General features: G+C 38.1%; 1 protein-coding gene across 10 annotated transcripts in view; it reads left to right on the top strand.

The window, feature by feature from the left end:
- Nucleotides 1-19,860, top strand: part of STXBP5 (syntaxin binding protein 5) — a 136,368-nt gene that overhangs the window by 36,617 nt on the left and 79,891 nt on the right. For all 10 annotated transcript variants that reach the window (XM_067466154.1, XM_060753527.2, XM_060753521.2 and 7 more), the window contains exons 4-7: nucleotides 136-236; nucleotides 8,882-9,016; nucleotides 11,304-11,367; nucleotides 19,325-19,408. In XM_067466154.1, the coding sequence (XP_067322255.1) occupies nucleotides 136-236; nucleotides 8,882-9,016; nucleotides 11,304-11,367; nucleotides 19,325-19,408 (384 nt within the window). The remainder of the gene's footprint in view (nucleotides 1-135; nucleotides 237-8,881; nucleotides 9,017-11,303; nucleotides 11,368-19,324; nucleotides 19,409-19,860) is intronic.

Genomic DNA, 19,860 nt, shown 5'->3' with positions numbered 1-19,860 from the left:
TCTTTTGTGATGCCAGCCAAGCAGCTAATTGATTTGAAAATAGTTATATAATCCTCCTAAAAATCCTTGCAAAATATAGTAGTTCTCCAATCTGTACACATTGTCCTGAAAAAAAAAATCTCATTTTTTTTCAAGGGAGCCCTTGTGAGTGCCTTGGCTGATGATACCTTACACTTATGGAACTTGCGACAGAAGAGGCCTGCTATACTACATTCTCTAAAATTTAACAGAGAAAGGTAAGAGTTACTTAAACAATATCCATTCAGATTGGCAGAATGCATGAGATACTAAGTTGCCCTTCAGTGAGCAGATGGCATATTTTTTGTGCCCAGTTTTGTAGATTCTTGATCATAGATTTCTACAGTTTGGCAGTAAAGCAAAATGGGTCAGGATGTCACTTACTTTCTGGTTTGTTGGAGAAAGCAAGAGTAAATGGAAGAGAAAAGGTTAGAGGAGAAAACCACCTTGCAGTAGTTGTGATAACAGTGTTCCCTGGTTGTGAAGTCACACTTTCCCTATAGGCCTAATCCAGAAACACATGATGGAGAGAGCTGGAGAGAGAAAGAGAAAAGGATTCATAAAACAATGAAAAAAGGCAAAGAATTCCAAGTGACAGTGAAAGCAGTAGAGATAATATAGATTCTGTACGTTGCTGCTACAATCTGCTGTTGTTTTAAAAATTGCAATGGTGGCCTTTGGATTCCCACACTTGTCTTTCAGGCTTGGTGTTTCTCAGCTGTGTGATTGATTAGTTTCCTTTATCATGTTTTGCATAACTCTGTTGAATATTTGAGAGAGTTTAATTGTGGATATTAAGAGTTGTTAATTCTGTACAACTCAGTTTAGAGCTTAAGAGGTACAACAGATAACTTTCCTCCTCTGCTACTCCATGTTCCCTATGTCATCTGCCTGGCTACCCTTTTGATTGCCTTCACACACACACACACACCCCAAATTCCCTTAAAGCAGTGGTTCCAAATGCATGGCCTTTCAAATGTTTTCCACTTCAGCTCCCAAGAACCCCTGACTACTGTCCAAACTGGCTCTGCCATCTGAAGCTGATGTCCAAAACACCCGAAGGACCAAACCTTGGAAACCACTGCCTTACAGAGATGCCCAGACTGGAGGTCCCATCTCCCCTCAAAATGGATCTAGTCACATCTCAAAATTGCCAGTTATCAGAATTGAGACAGTGCAACAATACTGAAAATGACATTTAAAGCCTGAATAAAGACCAAATTAATCTACTGACTGCCAACATGGGCTAGCTGTTTTTACATTTCCCCTGAATGGGTCAGAAGGATAACCTACCTTCCAAGTGATTGCCTGCTTGCTGGTTTCAGTGGGAGCTCAATATTGCTGTCTTTGCCCTTGAGAAGGAGACAGCACTAATGAAGAAAGATATGGGGGAGGGGGGGATTCCTTGCCTCTCACATTTGCCCACAGTAGTAGCCATTGCTTCCATTTGTGAGTATACATTTCCTACAGGAAGAGGAGAGCCTATTTCACTAGGAAACCTCAAGTGAACCTCTAATGACACCTCAGAAGCCAGTAAGGAACATACTCTGAATTTTCTAGTATTTAGAAATTTGGATTGTTATACTCTGTGTTACTTCATGTTCTTAGCCGAGAATGTCCAGTAGTCCTGGATAACTTTAAAAGTATGTGAAAATTAATGTAACTGTTACCACTCACATAATGTCTACTAATTCCTGTAGTACTATGCTATGTCTTCTGGACCAAAAATATTCTATTTTGTAAATATAAATAGACAAATAGCTCTTGTGCTAGAATTAAGTCACTGACTAAAATCCAATTCTATGGTTTCTGACTCATCACTTGTCCTTTAATATATTTATAAAATATATTTCTAAAACAACAGATAATTTCATAAGCCTTCTTAAGTGAACTATGTTCAGACATACTACTTAACATCTTTCTGTACTAGATGGCATGCAAAAATAGCCAAATAAACAAGTTAGGTTCTTGGTTGTCATGTGAAAACAGCTGTATAAGATTAGAAATCATTGGACATATGTGGAAGTGATTATTTGTTAAACTTTGTTATATTGTAAGAATTTCAAAACATCAGATATAAGAAATTGAGACTTTTAATTCTTTATGATTGAAACAAAAAATTAAGCTGCCCCTGAACTCCTTGAAGGTGTCTTCCTCTTTTTCTCCTCCCAGATTCTTTGTATGCAAGTTATTGCAGGTAATTTATTGTGTGTGCTTGATGCTGACATTGATTTTCTATAGTTGGAGTGACTCTTTTTTATCACAGAAGATTTTCAGTCCGGCAAAGCACCCTTGGCATATTGAACACCTGAGGGACTATGTTGTAAATGCCAAAGAGAACATGGACCAATCCAGTGACTTGCACAGAAATTCAGATACTGAAAATGAATTTTCCTTTAACTCCCTTCTGAATACAATCAACTCTTTACAATCAAAATAGTTGGGTGCACAGAACCCCTACAAAAGTGGGAAAACTCCACCACCTCCTAGCTATCTCTAGGTCCTCTAGCATAAACTATACTATATGGTCAACTTGTGCCAGAGAAAACATTTAAGAACCTAGAGATTCCTAGAAATAACATTTTAATCAAATCTGCAGATAATCAAATCTGCAAAAGTCAAATCTTCAAACATGGGGGCTCAGCTGTGTAATACTCTACTTTAAGAAATGTGAGAAAATTCGTCCAAAGGAGCACAACTGGTAAAAAAAAAGATGGGACTGTGACCTAGTTTACAATATTTCCCATTAACTAGCACTGTACATAATTTTATAAAGACACATCATAAATGCTTGACTATAAATTTTTAATAAGTCAATTAAAATACTCTTCACTCCATGAAGGCACTTCCAGAAGTTATTAACATAGTGGCTTAATGTTAAATTTAAAAGATTAAGTGCATGTTCTTGTCTATATTAAAATATTCTTTCACACCACTGCTTTATGTTCCCAAATAGCTTTTCCTACTTAATATAGCTTTTGTGATCATTTTAGTTTTTTGTTTCGATTCAGTTCAGGTGACACCCCAAATCAAAGAAACAAACCATATTTTGACTTTTAAACATGAAGGAAAGTCATGATTTAAAGCTTTTCTTCTTTCCTGTTTGCTATGTATTCTTAATTGTAGGTGTTTAATCTCACAATAATTTCTCAATTATACAAGTTATTACATTTATATATTAATCATAGAATCATAGAGTTGGAAGAGACCTCGTGGGGACTCCAGGACAACTTCCTGCCAAGAAGCAGGAAAATTGCATTCAGAGCACTCATAATACTTAAGTAATAGATGTACAATCAAATAATAAAAGTCTAAGCAAAATAGAAACAGGACAGAAGTAAAACTTAAAAAAAATGTAAACAGTTTTAAAACCTAGATTTCTGACAAAACAATTCAGTTTTTACCATCTTGAAAACCCATATTTCACTGGTAAGGGTGCTGCTATAGAAAAAAGCCCTCTTTTATTTATCTGTCGATTTAGCCACTCTTGATGGTAGACACAGTTGATTCTAGGATTAAAGTCTCAAAGTGTAGGCACATTCATGTAGAGCAAGACAGACTATGAAATACCCTGGGCTTAAATCATTGTGGTCTGTGCATGTTACATAATACCAGTGACACTTGCTTTAATTATATAATGTATGGATTACTGTGGTGTGCAGTTGAGCCACAATTTGGAATCTTAGTTCTTAATAGGGCTTTGTTTGGAAACAAGTTTGCTTCCCAGCCTAATTTCAGGGTGCTGCTAGTGATTTTTAAAGTCATATTTTGTAGCAGCATATGTGAAAAACCTTTTTGTACAAGAGTTCATGCTTGCTGAGGTCATCAGTAGTCAATCCAATCTTTCTAAATGATTCTAGAAATAATCTTAGTTAGGATCCAAGAGTGGATGTTTCAGGAGAAAACTCCATCCTGAGGGAGGCTCATCTCACCTCTTCTTTTATGACCTTTTAATGCTACACTTTGGGCCATGAATTGTTTCCATGCTGAAGTAGCGTTAACATGCTTGCTGGTGTCTGTCTATAAATTATTTTTGGCAGCTGTTTCATCTTATTTTTGTGTCTTACATATGCTTTTCATACCTTATTATATTAAGCCTTTGTACAACCATGCCAGCAGCATTTCTTTTGGAGAACACATAGACAACAGTTGTAGAACAAATAATACATAAGAGCAGAGATACAAGTGTTCCCAGAGGGAGGGGGGAAGGAGGAAGAGGGAAGGAGAAAAAATGGATAGGGTATAAGTAGTAGATAAGGATAGAAATGTAAAAGCTAGGAAAACAGGAATCAGAATATGTGAATATATGGAAATTTTGTTTGTAAAGGTGACTGTGACAATGTTATATTTTACACACACATACACACATACATATATAGGAATGAACATGTGGACCCCCCATACATCTATGATTTAACAATATGAACTTTTGTCTTATGTTTATAGTCTTTTGCCTTTCAGTAAGGCTCAATTTACCCTGTCCAATAATACAGTTTGAACTACTTTATATGATCAGTGTAGAATGTATTGCAGTTTTAAATGCTTGACTCTATGACCATATAATGCAGTTTAAACAAAAATGGGGTAGAAATCAAAGACAGATCCAAATGATTAGACTCAGAATAATTTACATCAGACTAGATGTTAGCAATATTGTTCTCAATAATTTCTGAAGGAACTAATGTTCTGAATCAATGTGCTGCATCTGTATTAACAAGAGTAATTCGGCATCTCATGAGCAGGCTTATGAGATCCAAATTGCAGAATGTACATGGGAGAAGAAAAAAATTAGGAAAAGCTGAGAACAGATTTGTCAGCAATGCTAAAAAGCTTGCTTCAAAAAGATCCGATACCTGTTTTTTGACATCTTCCAGCATAGCTTGCAGTTACTTCTTACTATGTATCCAGAGTCAGCCTGTCAGGAAACATGAAATATTTTTCCAGGTCTGAATCTGTATTTATTTCATTCTGTATCACAGTAACTTTAGCAAAACTTTTGTGTTGGGGTGTCTAGGAAGGTTTCTTGGTAAGATATACTGCTATATTACCTCCTATAAGAAATTATTTCAGAAGAATTAGTCTTGCTTGGACATTTACACCAAGCATACAAAAGCAAAGAGATTCACAGTGGAAGATGATAGTGAATCTGATTCTAATGTGAATCTCTGTTTTTGTTGCTTTGTGTTTCATATTTTAAGTCATTTCTGATTTATGGCAACCTTTAAGTGAACATCACAGGGTTTTCTTAACAGAATTCCTTCAGAAGGAATTTCCATTGCATTCCCCAAAGGATGAGGAAGTGTGATTTGCCCAAAGTCATCCAGTGGGTTTCCTTTGCCAAACAAAGATTTGAAATCTGATCTCCCTTTGCCCTAGTCCAACACTCAAAGAACTACAGCACACTGGCTCTCCACAATAGTTGGCATTCTGCAATGAAAATATCTTAAAGGCATCATAGAAGAAAAGAATGTTCATTTACAATTAATGAGCAAATAAAAATAAAAACTTAACAAATATAAGCCACCAAAACACAGCCATTTAAAAATGTGTATAAAAATATTTTGCCATACTCTAGAGAGCTTGGCTTTATTGGAACCTCAGTGTTTAAGATGTTACTGTGAAGTTCTGTTAATGAACATTACTATGTGTTTAATTGTTATTCACTACACTAAGTTCTGCAAATCATGATAAAGGTTTCGCTTAAGTAGCTTTGACAGTATTATCAAAGGAGACATATGGCCTACAACTAGCAAAGGAAATCCTTTGCAAGCCTTTACAAATTGCCTCTCAAGTGACCTTGCCTCAGTATTCATACATTTATGTAAGTAATTACTCAAATCACATTTAGATTCAATAGGAGTTTACTATTGTTTGCTTGAATTAGTGTGGCAGTCCTACTTTAGGTTTACTTTTTCATTAGTTAGGTCCATGCCCACAAACTCTGATTTCAAGAAAAGCTTTTCTTCTAATGAATATTGACTTTTTCTAAAATTAGTAGTTTAGTTGTCAGACTTTTTACCAGTTCTATGCTTCCACATAGCAGGTTTGTGCTCTCCTTTATTGTGCAGAATTATTCCGAAGAAATAATAATTTTTTAAGCCAGTGGTGTCAAACTTGTGGCCCTCCAGATGTTTTGGACTTCTACTCCCAGAATTTCTGGCCATTGGACAAGCTAGCTCGGGATTCTGGGAGTTGGAGGCCCAAACAGCTGGAGAGACACAAGTTTGAAACCTCATTTTTTCTTGATTTTATTTCTGTATCTAAGAAAGAAGCCTTTTCTTTTTTTTCTTTCATTAAGATTAAAAAAAATAAAATCATAATTTGAATTTAATATATGTACATTTATGAACAGGAGATTGGTAAAATGTCTAAACCAGTGGTTCTCAACCTTTCTATTTTCTTTGCTCTTTTATAACTGTAATTTTGCTACTGTTATGAATTGTAATGTAAATATCTAATATGCAGGATGTGTTTTCATTGTTACAAATTCAACATAATTAAAGCATCATGATTAATCAGAAAAAAAATGTTTGGGGGAGTACGGAAAACAGATAATGGGATTTGCAGTACCTTCAACCGATTCAGCTCTGACTTCCACAGACCACTGAGACCTCCACACAGAACTCCCATGTCAAACAAAAAATACTGGAAGGGTTTGGGAGGAATTGACAGTGATTTAGGGGAGGTGTAGTTCACCTACAACTGGAATGCATTGTGAACCCAAACAACTATGGATTTGGACCAAACGTGGCATGAATACTCAATATGCCCAAACTGGTGGAGTTTGGGGAAGATAGACCATGACATTTGGGAGTTGCAGTTGCTTGGATGCATAGTTCATCTGCCATCAAAGGGCATTCTGAACTTCACCAACAATTGAATTGAACTAAACTTGGCATACAGGACTCCCATGACCAACACAAAATACTGGACATTTGGGGAAAATAGACCCTGACATTTGAGAGTTGTAGTTGCTTGAATGTATAGTTCCCAATGCCATTAAAGAGCATTCTGAACTCCAACAACCATGGAATTGAATCAAACTTGGCATACAGAATTCCCATGACCATAAGAAAATACTGCAGAGGTTTGGGGAATATAGACCCTGGCATTTGGGAGTTGCAGTTGCTTGGAGATATAATTCCCCTGTCATTAAAGAGCATTATGAACTCCAACAATCATGGAATTGATCTAAACCTGGCATACAGAACTCCCATGACCAACATAAAATACTGGAGAAGTTTGGGGAAAATATACATACCTTGAAATTAGGAAGTTGCTGTTGCTTGGTGCATTCTGGAGGAGTCTGGGCCCACATCCGACAGGGAGGCTTGTGCCTCCGGCAAGCCCAGCAGGTAGTGAGAGCCGGGTACGGGAGGATCCACCACGCCACCTGGCCTTACATGGAGTCTCTTGCCTGGCTCACCTCCCTGCCGGCTGGCAAGTGGCGAGAGCCAGGCAAGGGACGCTTTGCGTGAGGCCAGGCCCTTGCGCAAAGGAGCCCTCACCTGGCCCGCACCTTTGCCGACCAGTGAGAGCGTGAGGTAGGCAAGGGAGGTTTTGCACGAGGCCAGGCGTCGTGTGAAGGAGAGCGCGAGGCAGGCCAGCAAGAGCGCGAGGGAGGCTTTGTGCGAGGCTAGGCCTCATGTGAAGGAGCCCTCTCCTGGCTCACGCCCTCGGGGGCGGGGCCAAAAGAGGTGGCCTCGCAACCCCTCCAATATTGCCAAATGACCCCCCTGCGAGTCATGACCCCCCAGATTGAGAACCACTGGTCTAAACTGTTGATAAAATTTTATATGGAAGAACAAATGAAAGATTTATGATAAAATGGGCTACCAATTTTTTATATTCTGTTGTTGTTCTTGTTGTTATTTTTGTTTCTCATCTGTAGCCTCCCAAGGCTCAGGGAGTATAACATAGAGTGAAATACAATGTATATCTAAAAACACTTAAAACCATTTAAAACTAATAGATTAAACAATTAAATAATCAGATTAAAATACAAACTATTACACATGTTTGTAACTGTAGATAGTTAGAAATTATCTGTATAAAATTGTAATTGTTTACTTACTAGATCTTTTACTTGTTAAATTGTTTCTTATCTAGCGCTTTTTATTTCCCTTTTCCCTTTTGAAATTCGTTGTATTGTCCATAATCTTTTTTTTTGTATTTTATGTTTTCTTGTAAAGCAGTTGCACTTGACTGTGATTTTTCTACTTGTTTGAAAGCAAAGCACTTTATAAACCAGTGTTATATCTCCATATTCAATTATCTGTTTGGATATATTGTGGGTTTCTGCATAATTTCTCATTTTGGATTATTTTAATTATTTTACATGTTTTGCATCATAGAAGATGGGATAATTATGTACCATAGTTCTGGACACTAGGATTTTAATATTCATTCAGCCATGGAAACCTATTGGTTGACCTTGGGCAAGTCACACATCGTAGCTTCAGAGGAAGGCCATGGCAGTGCCCACTGAACAAGTCTCGTCAAAAAAATCCCATGGTTGGTTTGAATTAAGGTCAACATAAAAAATAACTTCAAGGCTCACAACAACAACAACTTTATCCTTATATCCCACCACTATCTCCTCCAAGGGGACGTGGAGCGGCTTACAATCGTGACCAAGCCCCATAATAACAGAGTTAAATAAAAACACATTTAAAAACGCAGATCAACATATAACAAGCTGATTAAATAATTAAAACAAAAAAGTATTAAAATTACAATAAAATAAAATCAATCTCAGTATCCAAAAACCAGCGTGTTCCTTTATTAATTCTTACTGTTTGAACTTAAAATTTCAAGAAGTTATGTTTTTGTAAATTCCGTTTTTGTATGTGTTCTCTTTCAGGATAACATTTTGCCATCTGCCTTTCCAGAGTAAATGGCTGTACGTGGGCACTGAAAGAGGAAATATACACATTGTCAATGTGGAGTCCTTCTCTCTCTCAGGCTATGTCATCATGTGGAATAAAGCCATTGAACTGTGAGTATGGTGTAGGTAGAAACACATGATTCATTTGCACACGGTTCAATTTATATGTGTGTTGCCAACTGACAGAACATCCTAAATATAAACGTTTTTGACTTCTTTTGTCACAGCTCTAAAACTTTGGCTACTAATCTGTCAGCTGTGCAGATATATTTAAAATAATACAAGCACTTCCAAAATATGACTGTCATTACTAGTATGTAGAAAATATTGAGGAGGATTTCATTCTTGTTCGTTAAAGTTCACATGAAAAACATGTATGCCTTTTTATTTAGCAGTAGATCCCAATGTATTCAATACATATGGTTTAGAACATAGTTTTGTTGTACATGTTTTCAAGTGTAGCTGTAAATGAACGGCAGCCAGTGGAGCTCCTTAAACAGGAGGGTTGACCGCTCCCTGTAAGGAGCACCAGTTAACAACCTGGCCGCCGCCTGTTGAACTAATAGAAATTACCGGGCTGTTTTCAAGGGCAGCCCCACATAGAGTGCATTACAGTAATCCAATCTGGAGGTGACTAAGGCATGGACCACCCTGGCCAGATCCGCCTTCACGAGGTCCGGATGACCTCTCCCAGCCGTTTCATGTAGATGTTAAAAAGCATGGGAGACAGAATGGAACCTTGCGGGACCCCACAGGTCAAAGGCCAGGGGTCCAAGCAGGCGTCTCCCAGCTTCACTATCTGGGAGCGGCACTCCAGGAAGGACCTGAGCCACGACAAAGTCGTGCCTCCAAGGCCCAACCCAACCCCCTGCCAAGAAGCAGGAAAATCACATTGAAAGTATTATATATATATATCTCACTTCCTGTTGTCTCGCCCCCATTCTTACCTATAGGTCATTTGTAAGTCTGATGTTTGTAAAAAAAAATTATCCTCAACTGGTACTCATCACTAGTCATGGACAGGATGAAGGCATGAAAATTGAAGACAGGGTTGCTCCATCTTAGTTGAAAAGAAAATCAAAATCAGGATTTATCTAGATAGGATTGCATTTGCTGTATAGGTCCATTGGTCCTGGATTCAACCCAGAATCTGAATGCTTAGGAGTGTTTGATAGTGCATTTGCATAGTTTGCCTGCTGTACTCAGACTTTAAATATTAAATTTGGCCATGGTGATATGTGTTTTAGGTATATCCTGTTTGGATTACTGTAACACACTCTATGTAGGGCTGATATTCTAGAGTGTTAGGAAATGGGCTGGTCCAAAGAGCTCCAGCCCAGTTGGGCTGGCAATAAGGAGCACACAACTTTCTTGTTGAAGCAGTCTCAGGGCACAGATGAAGGTGTGACTGATTGCTTATAAAACTGTATATGACTCAGGTTCAGATTATTTGGAGGAACCTGCTTATATTTAGAATCTTCTGGGGGCAGGCCTTCTCTTTGTCTCACCACCCTCGCAGGTATATTTGGTGGAAACGCAGGAAAGGGTTTCTGAGTTACTGCTCCCAGACCCCAGAACTCCTTTCCTGTAGAAACTAAACTGGCACTCTTTTTACTGTTTTTCCACAAGTAGATTCTGGTAGGCCTTTGAGAATTATTTTTAGGGAGAAAAGCCATGCATATTGTGCTAGATGTTTATTTGAGTTTTTATGGTTTATGTTTTTAACTGGTTTTAATGTTATGATGATTTAATTGCTCTTTAACTTTTGCATGCTTGCTATGAATTTTTAACTGTGTTTGCCTTAGTTTTAATACTAGGGAAATGGCAGGACAAAAATAAATATAGCTGTGTGGCTTGGCTTCAGGCTAATAGAGCATATCTTCCTCTATGGGTCTGCCTGGTCTCTGAGACTCACAAAAGAGGTTTTCTTCATTCTACCACCTTCACAAATACAGTTGATGGAAAGACCACCTCAGTGGCTTTGGAATTTCCTTATTAGGGCGTTTAAAATAGTCCTCTGTTGATTGTCCTTCCAGTGATAAGCTTTTAAAAATTCAGACAAAGTACTGTAAATAATATTGTGTAATTTTAAATGTATATATAGAGTAAAATTATTAAGCAGTTTGTAGTTTAGTTTGGTTTTACTGCTGACTTTTTGTATGTTTTTTAATTGTAGACTCTTTAATATATGAACTACAGTGAATCCCAATCTTTGGGGAAAGGTATGATGGTGATTGCAACAGCAATATAATGAACAACCTAAAACAACTGCAGCAAAATAAGGAAAAATAATTTGCAAATTTTCTGAAAGTATGCTACATTAATAGATTTGTGAGCTATAAACAGGGTGACTTCCCTGTTTTAAGTTTCTAAAAATAGATAATATTTATATTTTCAGGTCATCCAAGTCTCATCCCGGGCCTGTTGTCCACATTAGTGACAATCCAATGGATGAAGGCAAGGTATGTTAAAACTTGAAAAATGTTTTTAAAAAGCTAGATGTTTACAAGAATATTGTATCTTAGCATTTAAATATTTCAATGACATTTTAAATACAGTTTGCTAGCCATTTGTAAAAATAAATATGTCAAGCTAAGATTAAAACTCCAGCAAAGGATCACCGCCTTGTCGGGGCGCTGGAGCTTGAGCACCTCAATGATGTCATAAGCGAAACCGTGAAGGGACACCCAAGACGGGACGGTTGTGGCAGAGAGGTCAGACCAAGCGTGATCCCTGGGGAAGGCAATGGCAAACCACTCCAGTATCCTTGCCAAGAAAACTAAATGGACCAGTACAACCAGAGATATGTCGGTATGCCATTGGAAGATGGGACTCCCAGGTCGGAAGATGGCCAAAATGCTACTGGGGAGGAGCAGAGGATAAGTTCAACTAGCCCCAGATGTGATGACGCAGCTAGCTCAAAGCCGAAAGGAAGGCTAGCGGCCGACGGTACTGGAGGCGAACGACGAATCCGATGCTCTAAAGATCAACACACCATAGGAACCTGGAATGTAAGATCTATGAGCCAGGGCAAATTGGATGTTGTTATTGGTGAGATGTCAAGACTAAAGATAGACATTCTGGGGGTCAGCGAACTGAAATGGACTGGAATGGGCCACTTCACATCAGATGACCACCAGATCTACTACTGTGGACAAGAGGAACATCGAAGAAATGGAGTAGCCTTCATAATTAATAAGAAATTCGCTAAAGCGGTGCTTGGATACAACCCAAAAAATGACAGAATGATCTCAATTCGAGTGCAAGGAAAGCCTTTCAACATCACAGTGATCCAAATATATGCCCCAACCACAGCTGCTGAAGAAGCAGAAGTAGATCAGTTCTATGAGGATCTGCAGGACCTACTGGATAATACACCAAAAAGAGACATTATTTTCATTACAAGAGACTGGAATGCCAAGGTGGGAAGTCAAATGACAACTGGGATCACAGGCAAGCATGGTCTGGGAGAACAAAATGAAGCGGGACGCAGGCTGATAGAATTCTGCCAGGAAAACTCGCTGTGTATAACGAATACTCTCTTCCAACAACCTAAAAGACGGCTTTATACATGGACCTCACCAGATGGTCAGCACCGAAATCAGATTGACTACATCCTTTGCAGCCAAAGGTGGCGGACATCCATCCAGTCGGTGAAAACAAGACCTGGGGCTGACTGTAGCTCAGATCACGAACTTCTCATTGCTCAATTTAGAATAAAACTAAAGAGATCAGGGAAAATACACAGACCAGTTAGATATGATCTCACTAACATTCCTAGCGAATATACAGTGGAAGTGAAGAACAGATTTGAAGGACTAGATTTAGTAAACAGAGTCCCAGAAGAACTATGGACAGAAGTCCGAGACATTGTTCAGGAGGCGGCAACAAAGTACGTCCCAAAGAAAAAGAAAACCAAGAAGGCAAAATGGTTGTCTACTGAGACACTGGAAGTAGCCCAAGAAAGGAGGAAAGCAAAAGGAAACAGTGAAAAGGGGAGATATGCCCAGTTAAATGCGCAATTCCAGAGGTTAGCCAGAAGAGATAAGGAACTATTTTTAAATAAGCAATGCATGGAAGTGGAAGAAGACAACAGAATAGGAAGGACAAGAGACCTCTTCCAGAAAATTAGAAACATTGGAGGTAAATTTCAGGCAAAAATTGGTATGATAAGAAACAAAGATGGCAGGGACCTAACAGAAGCTGAAGAGATCAAGAGAAGGTGGCGAGACTATACAGAAGATCTGTATAGGAAGGATAACAATATCGAGGATAGCTTTGACGGTGTGGTGAATGAATTAGAACCAGACATCCTGAGGAGTGAGGTTGAATGGGCCTTAAGAAGCATTGCTAACAACAAGGCAGCAGGAGATGATGGGATCCCAGCTGAACTGTTTAAAATCTTAAAAGATGATGCTGTCAAGGTGATGCATGCCATATGCCAGCAAATATGGAAAACACAAGAATGGCCATCAGACTGGAAAAAATCAACCTATATCCCCATACCAAAAAAGGGAAATGCGAAAGACTGCTCCAACTTCCGTACAGTGGCCCTTATTTCTCATGCCAGTAAGGTAATGCTCAAGATCCTGCAAGGAAGACTCCAGCAATACATGGAGCGAGAGTTGCCAGATGTTCAAGCTGGTTTAGAAAAGGCAGAGGAACGAGAGACCAGATTGCCAATATCCGCTGGATAATGGAGAAAGGCAGGGAGTTTCAGAAAAACATCTACTTCTGCTTCATTGACTATTCTAAAGCCTTTGACTGTGTGGATCATAATAAATTGTGGCAAGTTCTTGGTGGGATGGGCATCCCAAGCCACCTTGTCTCTCTCCTGAGGAATCTGTACAAGGACCAAGTAGCAACAGTCAGAACTGACCACGGAACAACAGACTGGTTCAAGATTGGGAAAGGCGTGCGGCAAGGCTGCATCCTCTCACCCAACCTTTTTAACTTGTATGCAGAACACATCATGCGATGTGCGGGGCTGGATGAATGCAAAGCTGGGGTGAAAATTGCTGGAAGAAACATTAACAACCTCAGATATGCAGATGACACCACTCTGGTGGCCGAAAGCGAGGAGGAGCTGAGGAGCCTTCTAATCAAGGTGAAAGAAGAAAGCGCAAAAGCCGGGTTGCAGTTAAACGTCAAAAAAACCAAGATTATGGCAACAAGAATGATTGACAACTGGAAAATAGAGGGAGAAACCGTGGAGGCCATGACAGACTTTGTATTTCTAGGTGCAAAGATTACTGCAGATGCAGACTGTAGCCAGGAAATCAGAAGACGCTTACTTCTTGGGAGGAGAGCAATGTCCAGTCTCGATAAAATAGTGAAGAGTAGAGACATCAGACTGGCAACAAAGATCCGCCTAGTCAAAGCCATGGTATTCCCTGTAGTAACCTACGGATGTGAGAGCTGGACCTTAGGGAAGGCTGAGCGAAGGAAGATAGATGCTTTTGAGCTGTGGTGTTGGAGGAAAGTGCTGAGAGTGCCTTGGACTGCGAGAAGATCCAACCAGTCCATCCTCCAGGAAATAAAGCCCGACTGCTCACTGGAGGGAAAGATACTAGAGACAAAGTTGAAGTACTTTGGCCACATCATGAGGAGACAGGAAAGCCTAGAGAAGACAATTATGCTGGGGAAAGTGGAAGGCAAAAGGAAGAGGGGCCGACCAAGGGCAAGATGGATGGATGGCATCCTTGAAGTGACTGGACTGACCTTGAAGGAGCTGGGGGTGGTAACGGCCGACAGGGAGCTCTGGCGTAGGCTGGTCCATGAGGTCACGAAGAGTCGGAGACGACTGAACGAATGAACAACAACAAGATTAAAAACACCTGTATTCAGTATGACAGTTCTTGTAATTATATATATTTATATAATGCATTTTTGTAGAAATAAATACTACAAACAGATCTGGACAGACATGTGATCTGCATTATATGTCTAAACGGAGTAGAACGGATGTATGGACTCAGATATATGGACTCTGACATGAGATTGTTTTAGGTTTTATGATTTTACTATGTACTGATGTTTTAATCTAATTGTTAAATTGTTATATTTTTTGGATTACTTGTTTGTATGATTGGGCATCTAATTGTGCCCTCCCTGTAAGCCGCCCTGGGTCCCCTTCGGGGTGAGAAGGGCGGGGTATAAGTGAATGAAATAAATAAATAAATAAATAAATAAATAAACGCTAGGAAGGGAGATTGGATTTAGATGACTTTTGAATAGAAAAACTATTGGCAGTGAAGGGTTTAAAGATCCTGTTATTGCTTGTAGAATCTGATCCCCCCCCCCCATTTCCTTGTATTTAAAATGACATTGGAACACTGTTAGAAGAAAAGGGTGATTTCTGTAAGCCCAAAGAAATATTTCAGTCATCCTGGACTGCAGTTTTCAACATGAGGTCCACAGACTTGGGGAGGAGGGCTCAGTGTCAATAAATGTTATGAACATATATAGTTAAAATATAAAGAATGTATGAAAGGGAGGAAGGTTGATAGTCAGACCTTGATACTATAGAAAACTCTATGTGAGCAGAGAATTGTAAGTGAGGCTTAGGAGGTCTGGGAAAGCAGAGCCAGTGCCAGAATGAAGCAGGGCCGTAGGAGGGGCCTGATGCAGAGCTAATTTTGAAGCAGAGGGGGCACAGAAAGAGTGCAGCAAGCACCAACAGGACAACTCCTTAGTACAGACAGATCCCGAACTCTGATGGCCCACAAGTATGCATGACCGCATAATGCCTTCACGTTGCTGCCTGGCTTGAAGCCAAGTGAAGGTCTACATGACTTGAAAAGATAGAGAACAATGCCAAGAGACTACAGTTCCCATTATCTTCTAACACACTAACTTGGTGGATGCTAGTATTTGAAGTCTGGAAATGTAAATAAACCAGATTATTCTAGGGTCTGAAACATTTGTTTATTTCTCCCTTCTTTCCTGATTTGAATGCCACTGATGAGTAATTTTAAATATTTGCTGCAATTTAGGGTTTAAATCTTGAATGCAGTGATCCACTGCAAGACAATATATTTGGTAAAGAAAAAGGTTAAGAACTGTCATTTAGGATGCATTGACTACTGTTCCTTCACAGAGAGATTCAGTATTTTGTTCTAGTAACTTCAAATATCATGGTGTAGGAAGTGAAAAAAAAAAGACCTAACTACCTTAATATAGACGCTTTTGAACTGTGGTGCTGGAGGAAAATTTTGAGAGTGCCTTGCACTGCAAGAAGATCAAAGCAGTCCATACTCCAGGAAATAAAGCCTGATTGGAGGAAAGGATATTAGAGGCAAAGATGAAGTATTATGGCCACATAATGAGAAGGCAGGAAAGCTTGAAGGAGACAATGATGCTGGGGAAAATGGAAGAAAAAAGGAAGAGGAGCAGACCAAGGGCAAAATGGATGGATGGTATCCTTGAAGTGACTGGCTTGACTTTAAAAGAACTGGGGGTAGCCATTGCCAACAGGCAGCTCTGGTGTGGGCCTGGTCCATGAGGTCACAAAGAGTTAGACGCGACTGAACAAATAAACAACAACACCTTAATATAGTTGGTTGATGTATTTGAAGCTATATAATGAAATTTTTATCACAGCCATTTAAGACACACTTGTCCAGAATATTGCAAGTGGGCACTGGTGGGTGGGGAGGGTGTCCCATACTAAGCAGCTTCTATTAGTAAACATCAGTATTATTACTATTATGTTTATTTATACCCTACTTTATTTCTCCGGAAGAGATAAAGCAGGGTATAAATAAATATAATAGTCATAATACTTAGCAGCTTAACATAAAAGCAATAGTACATGATTTCAAATATACAAACATTGAAACAGAATGAAATATAAACAGTACTAAAAATTCACAGTTAAAAGCCATTCAAACATATGCAATACATATTCAAGTTAGTAAGTAGAGTTATCTCTATGCTTTACTTGCAGATCTACTGGAATCTTTTCAAAATTAGCTATTCAGAAAGTTTTTCTCTTTGGTAGAATATTTTTGGTAGAACTCAATCGGGCTCTTCATATTATTGTTTTAAATCCCTAACTCATTTTTCATTCAGCATGTATCTTTTCTTATATTTAAGTGGAAACACCTACATTTGCTGCCATATGTTTTAGAGACTGATATTTCAAATACCATTTCACCAGGAAAATGGCAATTCCTGGCAAAGTTCTCTGAGCTTTTAAACTGTTATGCAAGCATAATCTATTGAATATTTGTTCTTACTGTAGTAGCAGCTTATGACACACTGATGTTCCAAAAATACTTGTATTAAGCCTGTACTTAAAAACCAAATGTTTTCTTTACCTTTCCATTTTTAGTAATTCAAGCATTCTACCAATGTGAACCTTTGCTTGTGGTTGATAATATCAGACATCCCTCCATATGTCTAATTTTACAAAGTAACCAGATTAAATCAAATTTAGTATTTTATAACATTTTTGTGATCAGGGTTATGATAAATGTAAGACTATCCCCTTTAATTCTGTATTAAAAATAGGTCTTCATGATAGGGGCTTACATAATGATAATTTTGGGTGGGAAGTATGGCTGATTGTTGGAGATTATTCCCGGTAGATGTTTTGTAAAGTCTGAGGTATAGTTATAATACATTTCCTATCTTGTTCTTTAATAGCTATGGTTTTTAAAAACAAAGCTTTGAATTATTTCACCTTCTCCAGTGGCAGTTCATTATGGTCGCCTACCAGTGCTGAATCTTTAAAGTTGTCGAGTAAAAATGGTTTTGCTTTCTAACTAATATGTGCATGCACACACACACACACACACAATCTCTTTCTCACACATACACAGAATATTTATAAATACCTTGTTTTGATTCATTTCTTTAATTGCAACTCTACATATACTACTTTGTGTAATATTTAACTCCATAGTAATAGACAATGATATTTGGAAAGGCATCTGTTGTGAGAATATTACACCACTCAGTAGTGTTACTGTTTTGAACTTAGAATGTTGTGTTATACACACACACACACACACCTATATACCTATATATACATACACACACAAAGTCATTCAGTTTTAGAAAATATCTTCCAATTTATTGATCTCTACTTTCAATTGGGTGCATAAATCTCTTTGGACCAACTGAAAAAGTAAGGCACTAAAAGTAAAATGTTCCAGAAAAGAAAATAATCATGGTGGAGTCTTAGTTTAATAGTTCTAGTCTTCAACCTTGGCAAAAATCTCAGCATCACTCTCCAATCACATTGGTTGTAGGGAAGAGGATGAAATTCTTTTTCTTGTCCCTTTTTTAGGAGGAGGAAATGTTTTAGAAAGCATGTTGGGACTGAGCGATAGTTTTGTATTTGTTGTACACACATACACACATACCTTGGTTCTATCTGCTTGTAATTTGTCAGTACTGTGTAAAGGGATTATTTTGTATCTTGATTTTGTGTTCACATGACAAAAACAAACAACAAATAAAAAGTATCTGTTTTGTCTTCCAATACAAATAAGTGAGAAACAAGACAATGTGTATTTGAAAATTTTAATTTGGTTCTCAGTTTGTACAAATTAGGCAATGGTCTGCCCCAAACAAGTCAAATCCCTGAATTGAATAAGGGGATTGCCTTAGATACATGGAGTAATTGAAATATTTAGTAATCTATCTATGAACTTAATTGGTATGGAATATGATATACTGTGACTGGTGATAGTTCAGTGTGTCTGAGTTGCTCATTATTCTTCATCCACTTGTTCTGAACAAAGTACTTTAGTATTACACACCACATTTTACCCAGTGGTAAATTAAAGATTTGCTAGTCAGTTTCTGTGTAGGAAGAAAATAAACTATTTTAGAGAGAAGATTGGCAGAAAAGAAAGAAGACAAAGATAATTTATTTCCAAAATCAACTTTTTTACTTTTCAAACTCATATTTCAGAGTAATGCTCAGATTATGCATGCAAAATCTGTTCAGTACATGGCATATGCTTCATACGAATGGTTCACCACAAGCTGGTAGCTTCAGAATGAGCTGAAAGGGCAGCTGTACACCCTGTACCAGTTTTCAATTTTGTGTTATAGCTTTAATACCTCTTCTGTGTTCCATCTGTAGGTGGATTGATATTGCTGTGAACTGTGAAGCAAATCAGGGTGAAATTTTATTTTTTAAACAGACATGTGTTTAAATTGGATATCACAATATACATTCACTGTGCAGGAGCACTCAGTCAGTTTATATATCCTATACTATGTTAAAACCATATCAGAGTTTGATCTATCCAATACCATAGCTGTAGTATTGTAATAGCATTTTTCAGTGTTGTACTTCTATAGTTATTCTAAATGCCACTGTGCCACATGTATAAAGTGCTGGAAGTAACATATTTATTTTCTTCCTGTGGGATACACATTTTCACTTCTGATTTATTTCAGCTCCTGATGGGTTTTGAATCGGGAACAGTGGTATTGTGGGACCTCAAATCCAAGAAAGCAGAGTACAGATACACACATGATGAGGTAATCAGCAGTTGCATTTCTGGGAGACTTTTTCCATCACAATTTAATTCACTCTGTTAAAATTAGTGCAACTTTATATCATAGCTTGGCATTTTTATCAATAGCTGTTGTTTGTAATAGTCTGGAATGTGCAAATGAATACACATGGATATGCGTTACAAAGATACAAACCTAATTCATGATGATGAAGCATGACAAGAAGAAGGTGTATGCATGAACTAGTTATTGGATTTCATATAATATAGGAATTAAGGAATGGGAAGCTTTGAGGATACTAATTTTGTACGTTTTAGGTGTTGTTTTTTAACTTTTTCTGTTCTTTAACATCTGAATGTTGTGAAGTGCCAAGAGTATGGAATAGAAGAATAAGATCATTTATTTCCAAAAATCAATTTCTTTGACTTTTTAAACTCATCTTTCAGAGTAGTGCTAAGATTATGCATGCAAAAATA

The sequence above is a fragment of the Anolis sagrei genome, chromosome 1 (assembly GCF_037176765.1).
Source record: "Anolis sagrei isolate rAnoSag1 chromosome 1, rAnoSag1.mat, whole genome shotgun sequence".
Classification (NCBI taxonomy): domain Eukaryota; kingdom Metazoa; phylum Chordata; class Lepidosauria; order Squamata; family Dactyloidae; genus Anolis; species Anolis sagrei.
The sequence above is the reverse complement of the archived record's forward strand: the minus strand, read 5'-3'. Positions and strand labels throughout refer to the sequence as shown.